General features: G+C 48.4%; 1 protein-coding gene across 3 annotated transcripts in view; it reads right to left on the bottom strand.

Moving 5' to 3' along the window:
* The window catches only part of EEFSEC (eukaryotic elongation factor, selenocysteine-tRNA specific), a 247,598-nt gene that overhangs the window by 119,423 nt on the left and 110,850 nt on the right, over nucleotides 1-17,325 (bottom strand). For 2 of the 3 annotated variants that reach the window (XM_072720150.1, XM_072720148.1), the window contains exons 3-4: nucleotides 14,241-14,337; nucleotides 11,483-11,647 (exon numbers count right to left, since the gene is read on the bottom strand). In XM_072720150.1, coding sequence (XP_072576251.1) covers nucleotides 11,483-11,647; nucleotides 14,241-14,337 — 262 coding nt within the window. The remainder of the gene's footprint in view (nucleotides 1-11,482; nucleotides 11,648-14,240; nucleotides 14,338-17,325) is intronic. The other variant, XM_072720149.1, reaches the window with a different exon arrangement.

Genomic DNA, 17,325 nt, shown 5'->3' with positions numbered 1-17,325 from the left:
CCATTCTCACTCCGCACCTTTCCCAGATGAGGAGACAGCTGTCTGCCTGCCCACCTCCCCTACACCACCCACCCCCACAGCAGGTGCCCCAAGGGTCCACTCGGGCTCTGATCACTTTCATTCAGCACCTGACTCAATAGGAGATGCACCAACAGCACTGCGGGAAGGCTATGGTTAGGGCTGGATTCATGGGTGTGCAATCTCCCCTGTCACACAGGACCCGTGTGGCCACACTTGCTGCTACAACCAGAATTTGTTTCTTAGCAGAAAGAAGGCAGTGGACCTCAGGCCAAAGATCAAATACTCCTCTGTGGGTCAGGCAGCACCATGTTTGCACGGGGCACAGCCTACCACTAGTCAACTGCCTGCTGACTGAGCATTTCTGCAGCCAGACTGCTTCCAGCTGGTGCTCTGACCCTGGCTGGGCTCCCACTTCCTGACAGAGGGAGCCCCCTTTGGGCTCCCAGTGTTCTAGGTCTTGCCTCCTCAGCCTCGCTGCCAGCTCACATTTTCCACCCCCCTCAGTGACATGCCTGCATGTCATGCCAGCTGGAGCCCATAGCCAAGGAAGGAACTACAGCACCCCCAGAAGTGTTGGTAAGCCCGTGTGCATCTCAGCGCCACTGCTCCAGAATCTATGCCAATTCCACTAGGCCGAGAGAGCACTTCCCTGTGGTACCCACTTGACTGTTTTGAGGGTAGTGGCACTGGGAAAGCAGCTGCCACATGAGGACAATTTTCACTTCTCTGTGAAGGTGGCCTGGCAGGAAACAGGAGAGTGACCTGTGCACGGTCACACAGCTACGTATTCACACCCAGGACCCCAGACCTTGCCTGGCATGTGCGCAGGGCTCGCCTGGCGCAGTGCCTAGGCCACAACATAGCACTTGTAAGTATTCTTTTTAATTCATTCATGGTCTCTTCTTGGAAACAATAAACTGATTTAATTTTTTCAGAAGCTTTTGTACTTTTGAGGGGTTTTCACACAACGACTTGCAGGTGACAGCAGTGTACTATGGCTAGTCTGTGGGTCTTGTGAGGCCACTGTGGGCTGGGACCCACACTGTCCTCAGTAGAGGTTTGGAAGCTGGCCACACTCCCCTCCTACCCCACATCTACCACTTCTGTGTCTGCTCACCACCTGGCAACCAGCAGCTGCCACTTGGCCACCAGGGTTCCACTTGGACACAAGGCTTCCTGTGGTGGTAACAACAGGTGGTGATTCCTGAACACACCCTGGAACCTAGGTACTATGGAAAGATGTTCTATAAGCCATTTAATCCTTACACCATCTCTTTGAGAAGGTAAGGTTAGTCCCATTTTAAAGAGGGGGAAACTGAAGCACAGAGAAGTTAAGTAGCTTCCTTATGGTCACAGAGCTGGTGTGTGGGATGCAAACCAAGGCAGAATGGTGCTCAACACCTTGCTCTTCACCTCCCTGCTATACTGTCCCTCAGCTGTGAAGGGCAGGGCACATTCAGGCAGCAGGAGTGCCTGCATTCAGGCTTCGAGGTGGCATTCAGCCAGAAAAAAGGCTGGATCCCAAGATGTCCATCCAGCCCAATGAGAGCTCTAGTTAGCTGGATGTGGGGCATGGTTTTATTTGTAGCCTCAGGCACTAGAGTCCCCAAAATGGGCCAGGAGGGCTGCAAGTCCCAAGCACAAGGCTCGAAACATACACAACCAGATGAATGGCAGCTTTACCAAGGGGTCCTGCCTCTGTAGGTGGGGGGGGGGGGGGGGGGCAGAACTAAGCCAGGCTGGAGGGGCGAGGGCTGCACAGCTGCTGCAGGCTGTCACCCTTTCTGCAGAGGAAAGCACCAGGGTTGTAGCAGCCATCTCTCCCTTACTCCAACCAGGGCCTGACACAGCCAGGGTCATCCCTGCAGAGGACTGTGGGAAATGCTGAGGCTGCTCAGGATCAGACGCAGTCCACTGTCATGGGCCCAGGCCCCTCCAGAAGCTAGCTGTGTCCTCTGCCTGCACAGTTGCCCTCAGGATGGCCCCAGGACTTCCGGCTCCCTGACTGAGGGTCCTATGGAGCCACAAAGAAGGATAAGGCAGACTGAAGCAGCACCTCTAAAGCTGACTCCAGAATATTCTTGTCTGAGGGTCCTTGGTTCATCTCCACAAAAACTTCATCTGATATGAGAAGGACAGGGCCACAGGGTTCAGTGGCCTCCTCATGTCTGCCAGGGGACTGGGGTGAGCATGGATCTTAGACTCTGGCTGCCAGAGTTTGACTCCAGAGTCTTCCACTGATTAGCTTCTAGAAGATTTTTACATCTTTGTGTCTCTGTTCCATGCCCTATAAAATGGAAGACAACAGCACCTTCTGCAGAGTAGCTAGAAGCACAGAAAGAATACATAAAAAAGTTTTACACCAGAGCAGGGGACTACTCAATGCTAGCCAAAAACCAATCCTACAGCTACAACCTGCTCTAGAGCTCCTTCCCCATATCAGGCTAATACCATGCTAGGTTTCAGAATTCATACTTCTATAAGCCATCTAGGGCTAAACTAAGAGAAGCTGAACCCCAATGAGGCCACCAACATCTGAGCAATCGGGGCCCAATATGGGTGGGTGGCTGGTGTCAGCACCCTCTCTGGAGAGGAGCACATCAGCATGATGAAACCCATTCTCAGAAATAAAGGATGACACATGCACACACACAAGAATGAAAGGGAGATAGGCCTTGGGAATGAAAGCTGCAGTCTTCTCCAGGGGCTGACAGAATGGTACAGTCACTTGGGACTGAGGGGTGAGGACCAGCTGGAGGGAGTCCACAGGAGAAAGGCCTGTAGAGAGGCAGCACCCTACAGCCTGCTAGATCTTTAGGATGCTGAGCACACGTCTCTGACAACAACACCTACACAGAGAAACTTTCCTGAGCTCCCTGCCTGCTCTCAGATCAATCTCTGTCCTCGCCTGTCACCTGTCCTTCCTTCTTGGGGCCTCGTTAGGGAGACAACAGGATATTACAACTTGGCTGCAGATGGTGATTCTGATCCCCAAGCCAGAAGGAAGCTGGGGCAGAGGCAAAGGTCTCACAGAGCTGTGGTGTTCAGGGTTTGGGGGGGGGGGGGGAGGCGGTGGATGCAAGGCCTGCTGAGCTTAGGCCATCCGACCCCTGAGTCACTGTACTCTGTGGGCCAAGTAAAAAGGCAAGATAAGTGGGGGAAGGACAAGAATCAGAGTGGCATGTGATAACAATAAAGACAGCAATCCCCATGTGCAGGCCCTGTTACAAGCACAGTATGGGGATGTCCTTGAATCTTCATGAGCAGCTCTGGAGGAAACAGGCCCCAGGAGTAAGCGAGGGGGAGGGCCTCTGGCTCAGCCCCTGTGTATCCAAGAGCCAGGCTGTTGAGGCTGAGGGAGAAAGAATGAATAGGATGCCTGGTGTGGATGCCTCTCTGTTTTGCCTGCCTGACCACCTACTTTCTAGCATCAGTACTCCAACTTCCTTGGGTGCCCGTTCTTCCCAGGACCCCCCACCCCCGCTCCAGGGGTGGACATTTAATCCAGCCCACCCCGTCAGATTGTTGCACTCTAGGCTGCTGGTCCAGCCAGCCAAGGAGATCCCATTCTAATCACAGACTAGCCTGACTGAACAGTAAGGAAACGTTTCTCTCCCAACACCATGTGCTGAGGGAGGGCAGACCCAGCCCTCCCTCTCCTCCCCAGGGCTCTGCTGCAGGCTGTTTCCCTGCTCAGGTCCAAAGGTCACAACAGCCCTCCCTGCTTCAATGTCCAATAGCAGGAGAAACCCCCCAGGAGACCTCCCTTCACAACTCACTGTCCAGATCTGGTCACCAATCACTGGCAGGGGAGAGCCTCCGAGTAGAATGGACTTGGGGAGCTAACATCCCGGACTTGAGGGGAGGAACTAGAAAGCCAGGGTGCTGGGGCAAGGCCTACGAGAGCAGCCCACATAGAATGGGTCTGGAAGGAGGTGCCGGCCCCACCTCGCTTCTCAGTAACAGAGCCAGCCTGCCCGTTTCATGTCAGGCCAGCCTGAGGTGTGTTTCCGTCACTTGCCACTAGGGCCCCTGACTAATACATGAAGCATGAGACAGCTGGTATGGACCAGCTCTAGGATGAGAAACTGAAGCTGGAGTCAGAGAGGTGAAGTCACACCCAGAAAGGCAAACACCTTGATTTCACCTATGTGTGGAATCTAAAAAATGAATGAACAAGCAAACAGAAATGGACTCATAAATTCAGGGAACAAACTGTGATTTGAATTAGAGGGAGGGGAGGTGGTGGAAAAAAAACAAAAAGCAACTGAGGCTGGAGAGGTGACAAGGGTGAGACTATAGTCTGCTCCCTGCCACACAGGGCACTTCAGATTTCATCCTGGAGATCAGGGGCCCACCAGCGGAAAGGCAGGACACAGTATAGCTCTACAAAGCCCCTGCCATCAGCCTACCTATCAGCAGCCAGGGTCTGGGCTGGGCTGGTAGGTGGGCACTGGAGCCACAGAAGGCCACAGTCCCAGTGGGACACAGGGGAGGCTGGAGGGCAAGGGCCTAATGGCAGACAACCCCTGACACAGGACCCCAAGTGAAAGGAGATCTGATCATAGGACCTCCTGACCAACGCCTGCCTCTGCCTCTGCCTCCCTTGCCCCAGCCTTTCCAAAATGCTCCTCATTTCCTTCACTCCCCTTTCTCCTTCCCTATCCTATCCCCCTTTGCTCTGTCACATACACATCCCTGGTACAAGTGACATTCCAGGTACAGGGAACAGGCTCCCAGGAGTTTCCATTCCAAAGCCAACAGCCTTGAAAACAGCAAATTCATAGAAAGCCTTCCTTACTTATAGATATTCTGAAACAGGAAATGATTAAGGATGAAGATCTGGCCTTACATTTTTGATAAAAGACACAGAAGTTGAGGGAGCTCAGTCTTGAGAGGTGATTTGCACAGGTGGCTCTGGAATCCAGTTCTCTAGCCCTGGGCACCTGATTTATAACCATTCCCTGAAAATGAGCCAGCACTGGGACACAGGAATACCTCTGGTGCTACTCACTGGTGAAGTATCAAGATGTGAGCCTCAAAGAGAAGAAAGCCAGAGTAGGAAACTGCCAGCTGCCCAGCTCCAGGTTTCTCCATCTGGACCCATGAGGTAGGGGAGCAGCCCAAACCCAGCCCTCTGGTGGTTCATTTTCTATTTTGAATCAAAATCCTACTACAAAACAAATAGCTTATTTGCTTTATTGGGTTTCCCCTACTGTTTTGTTCATAAAACAGTTTCTGGGGCCTCCTCTGGGCCCAGAAGGTGGGTGCTAAGGGCACAGAGATGGGTAAGACCCAGCTTCTGCCCTCCAGGAGATGCACATGGTGGAAGACACAGGTACAGAGACAGATACAGTGCCAGGGAGGGCCTAAGTGCCAACCCACAGCACCCATGGGAGGGAGCAGCTATCAAAGGAGGGCCAGAGGGATTCATAAGGAAAGAGGTCATGTGCTCAAAGATAGGGCACAGCCCACCAAGGCTTCCAGGTGAGAAATAAGGATAACAGGAGGAGGGTTAATAGGAGTGGGGGAAGGGCAGGGCAGGCAGAGATACAGCTGTGTGCTTGTTGAGGAGAGAGAATGCATCTTTTCAGATGTCACAGCTTTCTCCTCCTTGTGATCATCACCCAAGGATGGAGGCAAAGGTAAGAGTAACAATGCCTAATGGTATTTAAGAAGGTTTTTTTTTTTTTCTTTTCTGGGGCTTTTTATAAGAAAAAAAAAGAAAAAGAAATATGAATGTGGACCTGATCTGGAGGCCTATGCTACCACACTCTGAACTTTTCTCTAATAGTTTTACCAACTGAATAGGCCCCTGTATATACCTATTAATGTTTGTCACCATCATCAGAAGGAGACAGTGTGGGCTGTGAAGCGTATTTCCATTTTAAGAGTGCATTTAGCAGCCCTAAAAAGGACAGTTTCCTAATAACCTGAGAGGTGCCCTGTACTCCACAAGAGGAATTCCACAGAAAAGGACTACTGAATGGCAATGATAGGGCTGACAAGAATTATCACCTAAAACCCATGTGCCTCCTTGATGCTGGCAATCTTCCATCTGCCATCCCTACTGGCCATGACAGCACAGTGCGCCTCTTCCAGAGGCCCTGCACCAAGGCAAGACTTCAGTTTGTGATGAATTAGTGAGACACAGAGAAGCCAAGAATTTGCCTGTGAACTCGCAGATCTCCCTCTCTCGCTTCCTCCGTAGTCCGTGGCTCTATTTCTGATGTGACAACCCTGATAGCCAACTGCCATTGCAAACATCACTAGCCTTAAATCCCAAGATCAGATGTGACCAGAGGGATTTCCCAGGCTGAGGATCAAGAGAACCAAAAAGCCTGAGGAGAAGGTTGGTGAATCTCAGGATGTCTGGTGTTTACACCATTCTGGGATCTAAATGGGATTTGGTTTTTCTCCTCCACTCTCGTTCCCCAACACTTCCTCCTTCGGCTAATGGGCCCCAGCTGGGAACGGACACAGGCAGCAGAGGCAGGGGCCAGGGTCTGACTGGCTCCGGCGGGCCAGCCCTGGCCAGGAGGGGAATGTGACTGTTTATTTGGAATGGCTGTGCCCTGCCTCTGAGGGAGTTCAAGCGGTCAGATGTGTCCAAATTGATTAGTGAAATCTGACAGGGATGTCACCAGGTTTGGGAGGAGGGCCATCTAGTTTGAAGCCCCCATGCTGCAACGTTCCCAGTGCCCGATAGGCACCGGCCACCAATTACGGTTAGTGGAAAGCGGGGGCAAGAGGAGGTCAGGAGCTCTAGACCTCAGGAGCTCCTGAAATGTGTTTTTATAGGCTCTGGGGCCCGGGAGAGGCCTCAGTGGGGTGCCCCGCTCCCCTACAAGGCTGCTCTGGAGGTTGGAGGGTCCTACCCCAGAGATGAAAGCACCACCAGCCCTGGCATCTCCTTGGAGACTCCAGGGACAGTGGACATAGTGGACACAGCCTGGTCTTTGGAGCCAGAGGAATGACTTCAAATGCTGGCTTGGTTTTCTGGCTGCTTAACAGACCTGGGCCTAGGTTTTCTCGCCTGTTGGTTGGGAATTACATGAAAGGGAAGGAACAGAGCCGGCCATTAGTACACAGCAGGCCTGATTCTATCATTAACCTGTACTGCCAATGTGCGCGCAGCTCATACCACCCTCACAGCACCCCGGCCGTCCCTCATGACAAAGTTAAAGCTCAGAGAAGTTAAGAGGTGTGTCCACAACTACAAAGGACTTGAGGCTTGTTCTGATTTCAGTCCTTTCCATCCAAAATTCACATTCATTTCCTAGGGCTGCCCTAACCAGTAATCAAACTTGGTAACAGTAAACAACAGAAATATATTCTCTCTCAGTGCTGCTGGCCAGAAGTCCAGAATCAATGTATCAGCAGGGCTGGTGCCCTCTGGAGTCTCTGAGAAAGAATTCCTTCCCTATCTCTCTCCTAGCACCTGGCAGCTTCAGGCAGCCGCTGGTGTTCCTCAGCTCAGGGCTACATCACTCCAGTCTCTAGCCTCTGGCCTCCATAGGCCCTTCCCTGAGAATCTGTATTACTGAACACACACCCTTGGATAAACAGCCCACTTGAACTGGGATGACCTCATCTTGAGATCCTTACCTTAATTATGTCTGCAAATACTCTTATTTCAAATAAGGTCATTTCCGAGTGTCTAGGTGGACATAGCTTTTGTGGGCCACAATTCTACCCACTACAGTCCACCCGCTAGTCCCCAAAACTTCATCCACATCCATCCCATGGGCAAAATACTTTCACCCCATCCCAACATCCCCAATTTCTCTCCCCACTATAGTGCACTTTAAGCCCAAAATCTCATCGAACTACCATTAGTTCAAAAGTATCATTTAACTCCCCTAATCAGGCACTGATATGACCCATCCTGGGGCCAAATGCTTCTCCATGTGTGGACATGTGAAACTTAAAAGACAAGTTTTCTGCTTTCAAAATATAGGCATAGGGGAAAAATAAGGAAACACAGAGGTCACTGGACCCAAGCAAATCTGAAATTCAGCAGAGCACCTTCTGTTAGCATTCCTAGCCTAAAAATGACCCTCTGTGGCTTGGTCCTCCACCTCTGGGCTGGCCTCTCTGGCCTCTGCCTTTGTGTCCACGGCTCTGCCCCTTCTTCCTTTTTCTTGAAAGATAGCATGAGTTAACTGAGTAATTCTATCAATCTGTTTCCTAGAATGACAATATCAGAAGTCCAACTGCTTTTAAAAAAAAAACAAAAAAAAAAAAAACAAAAAAACATTTCGTCAGGCCTGTTCCTTCTAGTCTAGCCTGGCAGTGTTTTTGCTGATACAACATCTCAAAAACCTCATGGGTCTCTCATGTGTCAAGGGGATCTCCACCATTAAACAAGAGGGTTCTCCACAGATCCTTCCTAGAGAAGCCGGTCTCTAGTCCTGGCTTCTGCTGAGATGTTTGATTGGATCCAGGAGGCACATACCTAATCTCCACAGCAAAGGTTGTCCAGCCTCATCACTGGCCTTTCTCCAGAGCATGCTTTCTAAAGTGAATTTCCTACGTTTAGCATCGCTTAAAATCTGGAAAGGCCAAGAATCTCCCAAATCATCAAGTGTAGGTAACTTTTTGCTAACAGTTCCACCTTCAATTCATTCCTTTCCTCTCATATTTTACCATAAGCAGCAAAGGAGAAAGCAGACTGCACTTTGTACACTTTAATTGGAAAATTCTTCAAATATATTCAAGTTCACTACTTAAAAGTTATGCTTTCCCTGACTAGTAAATTAGAGAATAACATAGCACTAAAGAGTTGAAAAGTTGGCTAGGGGAAATTGGTGAACAAAAACAGAAGGAAAATTATATTTGCCAAGCACCTTTCAAGCACCCAAACACTACACATCAGTAATGGGACCCTGATAGGCAAGTTCCATCTTCATAAGGATGAAAAGAGTAGCCACAGATCTCAGAACAAGTCCCCACTCAAACATCCTTATCTGCTTAATGTGGCTGATTCTTTCAGCTTCGGCCCTCCCCCATTCCATACTGTTGATCAAGCATGGCAGCCACTGATCTTATCATCAAACACCTTTCCCCACTCAGGTACTGTACTCAAGTCTATGTCTCACTTGTGACCTCTTCTGACACCACCTTCCTCCCCTCAGCTGCTCTCCCAGGCTGCAAATGTGTCTTCTCCCGAGGCAGAAGGGATACTAGATGAGGGTGTCCCCCGAGGCAGAAGGGATACTAAATAAGGGTGGCCCCTCGGGGTCTGCTTCAGGGAGCACCCAGAAGGCAAAAAAAATTTACCATTTGAGTAATTCTCTGTTCCAGCTAAGAATTAACACACAGCACTATAATAATCTTAACTTTGTTAAATAGAAGTTTGGTTTATTTTCATAATTTTGTGCTTTATTTTTTTAAGATTTACACTTTTAGTCCCTGGCGCAACATGGATTTGATTTAAGTGGTGTTTATCCAGGACTAATGGTCTTCAGAGGACAGTCTACAACAGCAGTGGAGGAGGGGATTATGACCTAGGACGTGGTTCCTAAGTCAGAGGAGGCCCCGGGACTTGGAAGGGCATTGTACTTCAACTCCCGCTGTCGCCCCAGGGAGCCCAGGAACCCAGCCAGTCACAGGCCCATAAGGGAAGCTTTCCTTGCAGTTGGTCTTCCCTCCTCCTGAAGAAGGGAGCAGCAGCCACACTACCATAAAATGGGTGGAGTGGGATGATTTAAAGCTGAGATTTCCTCTACGTGGGGAAGCCCTGGTCATTTCTCCCACCCCGAAATGCCTCTTTCCTACATCCTACCAAGAATGGCCAACACAAGGTAGAGGTGCCCCTTGCCCTCAGTTGTTCATGGTGGACACTATAATCATGGTTCTCCCCCACAGTGTAATGGTGTATTTTATGGTGTATTTCAAATAGGCTAAGCCACTATACTGACATGTTTGGTTGAGCATTATTCTGAATATTTCTGTGAGGGTCTTTTTTGGATGAGATTAATGTTAAGAGGAATAGGCTTGGGCAGCCCTGGTGGCTCAGTGGTTTAAGCGCCACCTTCAGCCCAGGACGTGATCCTGGAGACCGGAATCAAGTCCCGCGTCGGGCTCCCTGCATGGAGCCTGTTTCTCCCTCTGCCTGTGTCTCTGCCTCTCTCTCTGTGTGTCTCTCATGAATGAATAACTAAAATCTTAAAAAAAAAAAAAAAAAAAAAAGAGGAGTAGGCTTGAGTAATGCAGATACCCTCCACCATTTGGGTAGATACTGTCCAATCAGCTCAAGGTCTGAACAGGAAGACTGACCTCCCTGGAAGAAGAAGTCAGCTGGCCAACAGCCTCCGGACTTGAACTGCAAGTCTTCCCTGGGTCTCCATCCTGCTGGCCTATCCTTTGGACTTTGAACCTTCAGGGCTTCATAATCATGTGAGAGCAAACTCCTTAGAATACACCCCTTTCTCTCTGTATACATATATACACATCTTTTCAGTTCTGTGTTTGTGGAAGACTCTGACTAATACATCTAGTGAGCCAGATGACCTCAGAATCTGCGACAACACAGCCCTCCAAGGAGAACTCCCAGTTAACAGGCAAACTGAGTTCACTGACCTAGGCTGTGAGTGCAACCAGAAGTTGGTGTTTGTCCCTGGCTTAGTACATGGGGCCAAGTGCATGCCCCTGCATCCCTGCACTCCAGGTTCCCTGGAGAACTAGACAACCACCCTGGACCCCAAGTATCTTCATAAGATCTGCCTAGTTCTAACTAGCCCTTCTTCTCTACCCTTAACTCCCTCGAAGAGAAGGGTGGTCGAGGAGGCTCTAAGTGTTTCTTCTCCAGTATGCTAAAACCATAAGAAAAGCCCACTGAAGCTGGAACTATCAAGGCCACTGAACACCTTTTAGATCAGAGCCAGGGCAGTAGTTACCAGGGGTGGGGGCAAAAGGGAGACATGCAACTGTCCACAGGTCTTCCAAGGGATAACACAGCATCTACTAGTGGTCACTATGAGTATAAAACTTCTCTAGATATCTTCTAGATTGTATGACTCTGAGCAACACAATTGCTGTAACTGTGTTGAATTTGAAATTCTTGCAGCAAGGCCAAAAGTACCCAGAAGTAAGTTTACATGTCCTTGCCACTCTGATGTACAGAGCCTGTAGAAAGGGAGGGTGTATGCCCTGCACCCTCACTTGTTGACCATGTGACCCTGAGCCCACCATAGCTTCTGTTTCTTTATCTACAAAGAACACCTACTGGGGAGGTTCATCAAGGCACATCACAGGCCTCCAATACCTATGCCTATTATGAGAACTAGGGAGAGTGGTGGTTCTAGAATCCAGGCAGGGCAGGAGAGAAGTTGGAGTAGAGCAGAGCCAGAGGGCCAGCCCCAGGGAGCTGGCTCAGCCATTGGGGAGGCAAAGGGACCATCCCTCTCCCTTGCCACTAGAGAGACAGACAAAAAAGGCAGGACAAGGTAAGACTGACCTTGAGGGCAGGAATCTCCACACTGTCACCAAGGCTGATGGAACCTGAGAGGATGGTCCCTGTCATCACAGTGCCTTGGCCTTTGATGGAGAAACAGTGGTCCACAGACATGAGGAGTGGTCCTGAGGGGTCTCTCGTTGGGATGGATATCTGGGACGTCAGGAGCTAGAAAAGAGATGCCACATGCAGGTGCCACACGCTGCTGGGGAAAGGAGCTGAACAGGGCAGGGTGGAGCAGGGCAGAGGGTATGGCCAGTCCCTAGGCAAGTTGGCCCTGCTCAGAAGTGCATAGCTCCCTGACTCCCACCATACCCCAGCCTACTATAGGTACAAAGGGAAAGGGCATCTGGAGAAGTCTCCTCTCTTCTCTCTTTGGGATAACCAACAGCCTCCTAATAGGCTGGTCTTCAGGCCCTCCTCCACACCACAGCAGAAGCAGCCTGCTGCAGGACAACCTGAGGCACATGGATCAGACCTCACATGCTTTCCCAGCTTTCTGAGCCAGCAGGATTTAACATGTGTCATCGTCTAGCCCCTAGGTACCATGGAGGCCTCATCCCCCACCATGTGCCTTCCCCCAGCAGGCACCAGCCACGGGCAGGCCCTGGAAATGCACCAGCCAGCTTCACCTCCCTTCTCCAGGGAGATGCTGCCTCTGGGAAGGTTTCTCAGCCCCTTCAGTATGGCTGTGCTCCCCACCCCCATCGCCAGTTAACACACTATTGTGAGCAATTGTTTCTTTGTCTCCCTCTAGGGCCGTGAATCCTTCCAAGTACTCCCAGCAGCTGGCACAGTGCCTGAGAGAAGGGTGACCCAAGGACCCAGGTGCAAAGGGCTGCTGCTGTATATGGCCGGGCAGGAGGGGTGAGGCTGCTGCTCCAGCCTAGACAGAGACAGAGGGACCACCTATCGTCCGCCGATGGCCAGCATTGCCCCTGTCTGCAGTGCCGCTGCTGCTTCTCTGTTGATGCTTCCCACACGCTTCAACCGCAGCCAGACCATTTTCCTCATGCTATCTATGTGCCTGGAGATGTCAGAGCTAATTCCCAATAAACAAATGAAAAGAAAGAATGTGTTATTCCTTTTATTTCACTGCTTTCTGATGTTTTTAGGAAAGAGGCTGTCAAAAAGTATTCGGTAGTGAATGTTCCAAACTCTCAGCCTTGTGATAACAATAGTTCTGGAAAAAGACTAAAGATTCAAAACAGGCTTGGCCTGGGATTTTTGTAGAGGCTTCTTAAAGGAATACACAAATATCTTTCATAGCATTTCTGAATTTTGCTTTAATAAAAAGAACTGACCTAGGCTCCCAGACCAGTGGTCTCTGAAGCGGATGAAAAAGTAACAAAAGGGGATCCCTGGGTGGCTCAGTGGTTTAGCACCAGCCTTCAGCCCAGGGTGTGATCCTTGAGTCCTGGGATCGAGTCCCACATCGGGCTCCCTGTGTGGAGCCTGCTTCTCCCTCTGCCTGTGTCTCTGCCTCTCTCTCTGTGTCTCTCATGAATCAATACATAAAATCTTTAAAAAAAAAAAAAAAAGGAAAAGAAAAAGTAACAAAAGCCTCAGCCATAAAAGTTTGCTTTGTTAACTCAATTAGAGCAGCACCATGTCATCATAGAAATGGTGGCAGTGTACACAATCACATCTGTTTTTGGCTCTGTGGGTCCAGGTACAGGTAGACCCCAAAGACACCTAACAACTGATTTGGGACTAAATACCAGCTCCATCACATACTTGCTGTGAGATCTTGAACAAGTTATTCAACTTCTCTGTGCCTCAGACTCTTCCCTGGTGAAATGGGGATAAATAATATGAGTCTCACAGGGCCACTGTGAAAGTTCATGATCATTGTGAAAGGTACATAAAGAACAGTACAGGTCCTGCTATGTGGTAAGCACCATCACTGTCACAGTGAACTCTGATCCGGCACACAATGTGTTATGAGCACAGGACACATTAACCTCATGAAACCTACAGGCCAACTCTACAGGTAAGTGTTCTTTTCCCTACTTTACAACTAAAGGAGCACAGGCAAGAGAGAGCAGGTCATGTGCCCAAGGCCGCACAGAGAATAGGTGGTGTGGCCAGAGTCCCATCCCAGAGTTGCCATTCACCCTTCTGAGCGAGGGACACTGTGGTCTGTCCAGTCACTGCCATCCTCACAGCAGCATCACCATCACCCCACCACCCCATGCAGCCCTCTGGCTGCCCTAGGCACCCTGTGGTGGCTGGGCACCCTCCCTGTATCTACTAGCACTGAGCCTGGAGGAAGAGCCCATGCCCAGAAGGGCCACTGGAGATCACCAGTGGAGACCACAAGGATCCAAGCCACACTGCCCTGCTGCTGGGCCCATCTCCATCAGACATCGTGACCCACGGGGAGACTGGCATAGTCTGAAGGCCTGGAATGGAAGATATGGCCCAGAGACCCACTAGGCAGTAGCTATTCTGTCTGAGTGGGGGTGGCTGACAAGAGAAGGAAAAAGAATGACTTATAAGGATGTAGACAGCTCTTCGGGACCTTAGGCTAGAGAGTGAGGCCTCTCCTTCTGTTTAGGTTTAACTCCTAGAAGGAGGTGAGGAAGGGTACACCAAGGTATAGTATATGCCTGGGGGAGGGGTGGTAGTGATTAAAGGAATAAGCTCAGAGTCTTCTTGCTGAGGAGCCTCCCACTTTCTGTTCCTTAGACTGAGCAGGATACAAGGGGCCGGAGTGGGGCTTGGGCCAGAGGCCAGCCTGGATTCAAGCTGACAGTACCTCAATGAGCTCTGAGATGCCCTGTGGAGCTTCTGTTTCAGGGGCCTCTGGTCCCCCAGGCTTGGCCGCCACAGGTATAATTGGTGCACCTCGGAACCTGAAATGGAAAAACAAGCCCTGCCAAATTAGAGATCAAAAGCATGGATGAGCAGCAGATTAAGAAATGGAGACCCCACAGGGAAACTCTTAGATTGAATGACAGAATTTAAAAGGGTGCTCCCAGGACACCTGGGTGGCTCAGTGATTGAGAATCTGCCTCTAGCTCAGGTCGTGATCTCAGGGTCCTGGGATCGAGTCCCACATCGGGCTCCCTGCAAGGAGCCTGCTTCTCTCTCTGCATCTCTCTCTGTGTTCATGAATAAATAAATAAAATCTTTTTAAAAAATTTTTAAAATAAAAGGCTGTTCCTAGGTTTTAACTTCCACTTTTACAACCCACTCTAAGAAGGCAGCAGTGAACCCTAGCCTCCAGGACTCTCAATAAAAGATCCCTTTGAAGAAGATCAGTAAATACATCCCAGCCTCTTGCAGAGACTCAGGAAATACTGGTTACCAAAAAGTCCCTAAAAATGCACCTGGAAGCAAACTTCCACCATCCCAGTGTCTAATGGAGAGTGCTCCTGACTAGACCCTCCTAAAGAGCTCCACCTTCTTTAAGAAGAGATTCTTCATCTTTTTTAAAGATTTATTTATTTTTAGAGAGAGCATGAGTGGGGGAGAGGAGCAGAGGGAGAGATAGTCCTCAAATGGACTCCCCACTGAGCACGGAATCCAGATGCAGGGCTAGATCCCAGATCATGACCTGAGCTGAAACCGAGAGTCACCTGCTTAGCCAACTGAGCCACACAAATACCCCAAGAAGAGATTCTTACTATGAGTATACATTTATCTTTCCCATTGATTAAAAAATAACAATAAAATGGAAAAGAGAAAATGTACAACCCATAATCCTATCATATATCATAAAGAATTTTCTGTTGATCGATAGCGACAACAGTGATATAATGGCAAATAAACTAGGAGGATGTAAAATTTTACGTATGCTATAACCAAAAAAAAAAAAAAATCCCTTGGCAGTGCATGGAAAAACCAAGATTGGAAGAAAAGGCACTACAATGGCAGAATTATAGGTTGTATATTCATCCTCTAGGTGCTAGCAATGACTGAGCCAAGCATACCACCTGGATACCTTCTGTGAAAGCTCTCAGCACCACTACGGAACTGCCACCATTTTATAGATGAGAAACTGAGGCTTATAGAGACAAATTAATTTGCTCCAAGTCATTTACTATAAATTTCAGAGCCAAACTATAACCCAGTATATCAGACTCTAGAACCAGGAGTTACAGCTTCCATGTTATAATCCCACCACCCAGGCCTCCTCTTTCACTTATACAGCTACCTAACAGTGTGACCCAGAATCTACATGCTTTTCCCTGCTGTTACTCATTTAGAACATTTCAAATTCTTCACTATTATAAATAACACTAGTAAACATGTTGGTGGACATGTTTTTTTCCCCCTTGCTTTGGGATTAATTCATGGGGTATAAGTCTAAGACTCAATATACATTGAAAAAAGTCAGCAAAACAGTGGAATAAGGACAAAGAGCCTCCCCTCTGTAAAACATATAAGAACACTGGCAAAAAATCATCAGAAGCAACTTTTTCAGAACTCTAGAAATTAACCAAAGGTTTGCAGTAATCTATGAAGTGTTTATTCAAGAAAAATGGCTGAATTTTGGTAAGAATAAAAGACCTTTGTGGCATTTTAACTTGCCCTATTCCCATCCACTGCTCCCCAATTCTGCAGCAGCCCTAATAACCAGCATCTGCAATCAGAATGGAAGCCAGCAGCCTGAGAGCCGCTGAAGGGGCAGAATGGTGTTGAGTTCCATCAAAGCCCCTTTCCTAGAGAATTGTCATTATTTTTCCTTTCCTTCCTTCCTGGATGACTCCACTTGCAAAGCTATCTTTCTTTTTCCTTAAGGGCATTTGTTGAAAATAATCAGAAGCAATTATTTAATATCACAGCTGAGGCAAAGGATAACAGTTTGGGTAAACTGGCTGAACAAAAAGCTTAGAAGGAAAAGCTAGAAGCTCCCATGGAAGCTTTGGAAAACCTTCCATGGGGAGTTTGGAGGTTTCTTGGGAAATTAGAAGGCAATTTGCGTGCTTGCTCAGGAAAGACATGAGAAGGCCCCAGGTTCTCCCCTGGGGCTGACCTTGAGATTCTATACAAACAGGAAGTGAAGGCCATGGCAGAGTTATCAAGTACCTGCCAGAGCACTGAAAGCATGTCCCAATTATGTACATAGAGATCCTTGGCAAAGACTGGGAGACTTACTGATCTAAGCATTTAAGGAAACCTCTAATCATTAGCTGACCAGTAAACGAACTGAGCAGAGACTTTGGTGGTCACATGTGACTTTCACATTTACTTCACAAAAGTCACTAACCAAATAACAACAAACTATGAATGTGTGAGTGAAGAAGAGAATCTGATATCCATTATATTATTCTGTATGTCCAGTTTTCAACAAAGAATCACAATACAACAAAGAAACAAAAGTATGGTCCATATACAAGAAAAAGAGTTAATAAAAATTGTTTCTGAGAAATCCCTACTAGACGAAAGTCTTAAATCAGTTATTTTAAGTTTGTTCAAGAAATGAAAGAAACCATATCTAAAGAGCTAAAGGAAAGAGTGGAGATAATGTGTCACCAAATAGAAAATATCAAAAAAGAGTTAGAAATTATTAAAAAAAGAACCAAATAGAAATTCTGGAATTGAAAAATACTAAAATGAAAACTCTGCTAGAGGAGCTCAACTGCAGATTTGAACAGGCAGAAGAATCAACAAACTTGAAAATTGGCCAACTGGGATTATGCAACCTGAGGGGGAAAAAAGAAAAGAGATGAGAAATAAACACAGACTCAAAGATATGTGAGACACCATCAAGTATATCAGCATATGCATATTGAGAAGTCCAGAAACAAAGGAAGGACAGGGCAGCAAGATCTGAGTAAACTTCCAAAAGGTTTCTGAAGGACATCTAAAAAGCTCAGGAAATTCCAAGTAGGAAA

This window comes from Vulpes vulpes, chromosome 9 (assembly GCF_048418805.1).
Source record: "Vulpes vulpes isolate BD-2025 chromosome 9, VulVul3, whole genome shotgun sequence".
Taxonomy (NCBI): domain Eukaryota; kingdom Metazoa; phylum Chordata; class Mammalia; order Carnivora; family Canidae; genus Vulpes; species Vulpes vulpes.
This window is presented reverse-complemented; position numbering and strand designations above follow the sequence as displayed.